The 6,334-nt window shown below is 38.6% G+C and overlaps 2 protein-coding genes across 2 annotated transcripts; both read right to left on the reverse strand.

Annotated features, from left to right (window-relative positions):
* Positions 1-400: 400 nt before the first annotated feature.
* On the reverse strand, positions 401-898 carry LOC142162121 (uncharacterized). Its single transcript, XM_075218432.1, has one exon. The coding sequence runs from the start codon at positions 896-898 to the stop codon at positions 401-403; it is 498 nt and encodes a 165-aa protein (XP_075074533.1).
* A 2,090-nt stretch (positions 899-2,988) lies between these two features.
* On the reverse strand, positions 2,989-3,705 carry LOC142162123 (uncharacterized). Its single transcript, XM_075218433.1, has one exon. The coding sequence runs from the start codon at positions 3,703-3,705 to the stop codon at positions 2,989-2,991; it is 717 nt and encodes a 238-aa protein (XP_075074534.1).
* Between the last annotated feature and the right edge of the window lie 2,629 nt (positions 3,706-6,334).

The following is a 6,334-nucleotide window of genomic DNA, read 5'->3' on the forward strand; positions in this document are numbered from 1 at the left end:
CCCTTATGCAGAAATCAATTGAACTCCTCCCTGGGTTCCCTCTACATGCTCCATCCGTATTCATTTTGATCCATCCTCTTGAAGGAAATTCCCATAAAACTTTATCATATTTCAGTCGAGGTGTGTATTGCTCCATCATTGTCAGTAAGTTCAGCCACTTCTGAGGCACACGTAGTCCATGCTTTTTCATTTGGACAAGTGCTTGCACCGTAGATAACACCTAGTAAATAACTCTGCTCACTGACACTGCTTCTCCATATATCAAACTGTTTCTTCTCTTCCAAAGTTCCCATACAATGCATGCTGGTAAAACTTGTAATACTGGCTTCAATCTAGGTACAGGTGGTGCTGGCCAACACTTTGTAATTGCGTGATGTAATGACAAACCATCTAATGCAATTCATGCTCTCCTCATGAAGTAAGTCCAAACACTTCTAGCTGCATTGGATGTGAAGAACAAATGTAGTAATGACTCCTCCTTAGGATCAGCACAACACCAACATTTAGATGGCATTGAGTATCCTAGTTTACGCAATAAATCATCAAGTGGCAGTTTGGCTTTCCACACCTTCCACATGAAGAAGGATATCTTGAAAGGTAAACCTTTTACCCATATCATCTTGTAAGCTAATCTTGGGTTGGCTCTTCTTCGCACGTAATCCCATGCAGACTTTACTGTAAAATGTCCCCTTGTTTCAAGCATCCAGAAAGGAGTATCTAAGTGTGAACTTTCAGTTGGTGGTCTAATATTCTGCACAATGTGGTGTGCCAAACCTTCAGGTAGGATCTCAAACATTTTATCAACATTCCACATACCATTTTCAACCATATCATTGACATTACGAATATCCTCATCGATACCAAAATCTGTCGGTACTTGAAAATATAAGGCTCCCATCTCAGTTCAATTGTCGAACCAGAATAGAGCTGATCCCATTCTCAGTTTCCAGTAGATTTGATGCTCAATCAAGTCCCTACATTCTAGCATTTTTCTCTATGCGTGGGATCCACCCTTCCAAGGTGCAATTACTGTATTTAGTTTCTTGCAGTACTTTTGACTAATAAATGCACTCCACAAACTAGGCTTTGTCCTGAAATTCCACCACAATTTGTAGAACAATGCCTTGGATACATTATGTAGGGACCTGAAACCTATGCCTCCCTCATCATAAGGCATACAAAGGTTAGTCCAAGATGCCCAATGTCTAGTGCTGCCTCCCACATTGCTGCTCCAGAAAAACTTGGCAAAAATGCTATGTAATTTGTTTATCACATAACTTGGTGGATTAACTGCTGACAACATATGAATTGGGATACTTTGTAGGACATTTGCGATCAAAACCGCTCTGCCTTCTACAGATAGGAGTTTTCCTTTCCATGACTGCAGTTTGTCCATAACCTTGGTGATTAATCCCTAGTAATAGTCTCCCCTTCTTCTTGCATAAAAAATAGGACATCTGAGATAGGTCATAGGGAAACCTTGTCTTGTTATGCCTGTAAACCTTACCACCTTGTTAATCACCTCATTATCCGTTAAATGATGCAGGTATATGGCTGATTTGGCTTTGTTCACCAATTGACCAGATGATGATTCATAAGCTTTCAAAACCTCCATGACAAGTCTCAATGAAGTTTCATCAGATGAGCAGAAAATGATCGTATCATCAGCGTATGATAGATGATTTATTTTTGGGCTCCATTTTGGCATTCCAAATGCACAGAAATACAGGTTAGTGTGTAGTGAATTCAATCCCCGAGAAAGTGCTTCTGCTGCTAGAATGAATAGAGTTAGTGACAAAGGGTCACCCTGTTTAACTCCCCTCGATGATTTGAAGAATCTATTAGGCTGACCATTTATAAGAATAGAGTACCAATTGTTCCCAATCAAATCAAAGATCAATCCAATAAAAGCTTCAGGAAATCCCATTTTCCTTAGTATTTTGGTCAGGAAAAGCCATGAAAGCCTATCGTAATCTTTTGTCATATCAAGCTTAATCACAACATTTGGACCTGCTTTTGTTCTCAACCTGATATCCTTAATGATTTCTTGAGTTAGCAGCACGTTCTCAACTATGCTTCTGCCCTTCACAAAACCTGCATGTTCCTCTGAGATTATGTTTGGTAATAATTCAACCAACCTCTCATGAATAACCCTAGAGAAAATCTTGTTAGCAAAGTTGCTAATATGATTGGTCTCATGTCCGCAAAGGTCGTAACTTCTTTTTTCTTTAGTAATAAAACTAGGTTTGTGTGTCTCACACTCTTTGGCAACTGCTGACCGCAAAATAAAGCCTTAACCATGCGGACTACATCTTCTTCAATAATTTCCCAGCATGTTTGGTAAAAGGCTCCAGTGAATCCATTCGGTCCACCAGCTGAGTCCCCATTCAACCCCATAATTGCTCTCTTCACTTCTTCATTGGAAGGCAAAGCCATCAATCTTTCATGTTGATCACTATCTACCATTGAAGGTACATGATTTAAAATATGAAAATCATTTGGAACTGTACTCTCTGTAAATTGATCCTTGTAGAACTTTACTGCTTCTTCTGCTATTAAGTGATCTTCTTCAATCCAGTTACCAAGGCTATTCTGGATCCTTGATAATTTCAGTGTCTTACTTCTCCCATTAACTTGAGCATGGAAGAATTTAGTGTTTCTATCGCCATCTTTGAACCATAACATGCATGCTTTTTGTCTCCAGAATTCTTCTTCTAATGCAAGATATTTAATCATTTCAGCTTGGACCTGTTGTAATCTTTGTCTATTCATCTGTGTAGGATTGACTTCAAATTGTCTTTCATGAACCAAGACCACCCCCTCAAGGCTTGCAATCTTCTGGAATATATCCCCATATGTAGCTCTGCTCCATGTAGATAGTGCTTGTTTAAGCTTTTTTAACTTGTATTTAAAAATACAGAAAGGGTTAACACTAAAATCAGCATTCCAATTCTCCTTTACTACATCTTTGAAGGTTTCATGCTTTGCCTAGAAGTTAAGAAATCTGAATGACTTCTTAATTGGAGGAGTTTCTATATCACATTTTAGCAGCATTGGGCAATGATCAGACCCGATTTTGGATAGGTGAGTTATCTCCAATCCAGGAAAGGTCTGTTGCAATTCATTATTGCCAAAACATCTTTCCAATCTTTTAAAAATGCAGTCCTCCTCTGATCTTCCATTCCACCATGTAAATATGCTTCCTTTAAAACCCAAGTCTGTCAAGTTGTAGGTATTGATGCAGTGTCTGAAGTCATCTACTTCAATGAGGGAAACTGGCAATCCCCCATATTTCTCTTCCTCATCCCATATCACATTAAAGTCTCCTCTAACTAGCCAAGGTACTGTCATATCTGATGCCATTGCATACAACGTATCCCATAGTTTTATTCTTTCAGTGCGATCATATTTGGCATAGACTAGTGTAAGTATGAGCTCAACATGTATTTCAGAGTGCTGTTGAGTCATGTTATATAAAATAGTAACCTCAAAAATTTCATCAATAAAAGCCCAAATCTTGTTTGACACATTCACCACAGCCTGTGCCAAACCAATTCTTGCTCTATACCTCTCCATTTTGTGAGACTGTTGCATAGGCTCAAGGATTCCTATGAACTCAAAATGATGTTTTCTGTGCATTGTAATCAGCCTTTCAAATGCTTGCATTGTGTTTACTGACCTGACATTCCATATAATGGCATCCATTAAATGTTTTGGGATTTGGACAGTGTTCTCCTTGTTTGTACTCCACTAACTGGGACAGTAGAAGTCTCTTTTGAGTGTTTCTTTTTTCCCTTTGCTGCAGATTTTACTTGGTCAATTAGCCTTGGCGACAGATCTCCCTTCTTGGCAACATTAAGGAAATTTTGTGTAGTGGATTCCTCATCAATGTCTCCACCTTTAAGTTCTGCATTGTTAACTTGATCATGTGCTTCTACTTCTTCTTTTGATGTAACAATATCCTCTGCCTGGTTGATAAGTTCAGCATCTTTTGCATCATGTTCATTGGTCAACAACATTGTATTGTTCAGTGGAACGTTACTTCCTGCTACATCCTACACGGTGCTTAATGGAACAATACTTCTTGCATAAAACTGCACTGTCATAGTTCGGTTCTTGTCTGCATTCTTGTCTTGTTTCTTGTCTGCATTTTCAGCTTCCTTCAAGACATTACTAACAACATTATGTGAAGTCCCTCCTGGATCTATAATATTAATATTCCCCTCTTTTGTCTTTTCTGTTGCTGCATTTGTGCATTCGCTGATGCTTTGAATATTGATTGCATTGACATTACAATTAAAACTTTGATCCTCATCTTCCACTTCATTTCCTCCAAATTCTTCATCACTATGCATTGTATCTGGAATCTGACCATCTGCTAGGTGTTCCTCTGTTTGGTTGAGCAATAGTCTCCCTCCTGCCCATTTTTCTTTTTCATCGGTCATGAATTTCTCAAAATCTGTATCTTCAACAAATTCATTTTCTTTGTTGTTTGCTAATTGTTGTTAAACTTTGGTGTCCTTTGAAGAAATGTCTTGACATGAAGTATTGACTTGAACACCATTATTTTTGAATGCTTTTTGGAACCAATGGGCAGTTGACTCATTTTGAAAATGCTGCTCATTCCCCAAATCGTTTTGTACACAATGAGTTATTGCTTCCCTATTTGCTGCATGATTTTTTATTGTTGTAGGATTGAAAGTAGGTGCTGCAGGGTTCAGTTTCTTGGGTTGTGTCTTGGATGATTGTCTCCTAGATGAGCTAGGATAAGTTACCTTTTGTACTATTTGTCTTGTTGAAAAATCAAATTCCTGCTCCTCTGACTCATTCTCTACACCTGCCATGGAATTATTTTGCTGAATGTTGTTGCTTGTGGTTTTTTGAACTGGAGTTTCCTCCACAGCTTCCAATTGGTAACCTTCATTGATCTCACCATTTTCAATTTCTAGCACTGCAAATTGGTTGGTTTTTTGTATTTGTTTTGTCACAGCTGTATTGTTAAGAAGAACTATTTCTTTCCCCTTCTGCAGTAGTACCTTCAGATTGTTTGCCTTTGTTTAGTCCCCTATTGTCTCGAACTTTCTTCCATCGAGGGCCTGCATTACCAACTACCTTACCACTAGTAAGGATCATCAAAGGAGCATCATGTTTTGCCGGTTTCTTAGTGCCTTGTTTCACATTTTCGACATTTTCCTGCTGCTGGTCATTTTTGCTTTCCCTTAAATCAGGATTAATTCTCCAACATTCAAGCATGTCATGACCTTGTAACTTGCACTTTTTACAGTACTTTGGAAAATAATCATAGTTAATGGTATTAGACAGATACCCTTGAGCGGACAACTCAAGAGGGAAAGGCATGGAACCATCGACTGCACTGTTGATCGACTGGTTTTACCGCAAATACGCCTTTGCCAAATTTAAAAGGTAATAATATTGGAAGAGCGCAACCACTCATTATAAGAGTTGCTATGGTATTTGTTTGGCACGAGTGGAATATGATGTTGAAGATGCAGTTTACAAGAATGAAACAAATTGACATGTATTTTCACGTTCATAAGATAAATGATTACATTAATTGCAGTAATTACAATAACATTGAAATAAAGTAGTAAACGAAAGTAGCTAAAGGAAAGAAAAGACATGAAGAGCCAAGTCAGTATCGTAGTGAAAGAATAAAAGACGGTAAATAAAGCAATTAATGAGATAATAAAGTCACAAACAACATGCAATGGTAAAAGCCTAAAGAAATTCCCCAGGAGAGTCGCCATGCTGTCGACGCCCCCTCTTTCATTGGATGGAGGGTCCGCAAATCGGGTGTACGACATTATGGAAGGACAACTCTTATTCCCTTGCGAGGATTGGGTTATGGAGTTTTGGAGAGTCACCACTTAATGATTATAGTGCATTAGGACACTTTAAGAACGGTTTGAGATGAAGAGACCAGAGATTAGGGTAACGGCTAGAAATTATCCCGAGTGGAAGGTGTTAGGTACCCCTCAAGATCCACTAGTGTGGGTCCCGGCCATGTTGCAATTGTGACTTTACAACTAAACAATCAAGGCTCAAATAAGGATTCACACATAACATTGCAACCAAGTTGAAAATTTTCAAAGGTAAGTAGAGAGGGCAGAAATTCATGAAAAAGAGATTTGAACAGTCTTACAAGAAGAGATGAAAGCAAATAAAGGGAGGGGAGTCCTAAGTTTATAATTAATATGGATCACTTCAATGCAATACCCAGCGATCACTCCTCAGAAGAGGGGTCGCACGTGATATTAGCGCATCGGTCATCATATCCATATTCTACCCTTCCCACCCCGTTAAGGTATTTAAA

Source organism: Nicotiana tabacum, chromosome 7 (assembly GCF_000715075.1).
Source record: "Nicotiana tabacum cultivar K326 chromosome 7, ASM71507v2, whole genome shotgun sequence".
Taxonomy (NCBI): Eukaryota; Viridiplantae; Streptophyta; class Magnoliopsida; order Solanales; family Solanaceae; genus Nicotiana; species Nicotiana tabacum.

What these genes read in the sequence shown, in the direction of transcription:
- LOC142162121 (XM_075218432.1), bottom strand. Translation starts at nt 898, where the DNA reads ATGGGAGCCTTATATTTTCAAGTACCGACAGATTTTGGTATCGATGAG.
- LOC142162123 (XM_075218433.1), bottom strand. Translation starts at nt 3,705, where the DNA reads ATGGATGCCATTATATGGAATGTCAGGTCAGTAAACACAATGCAAGCA.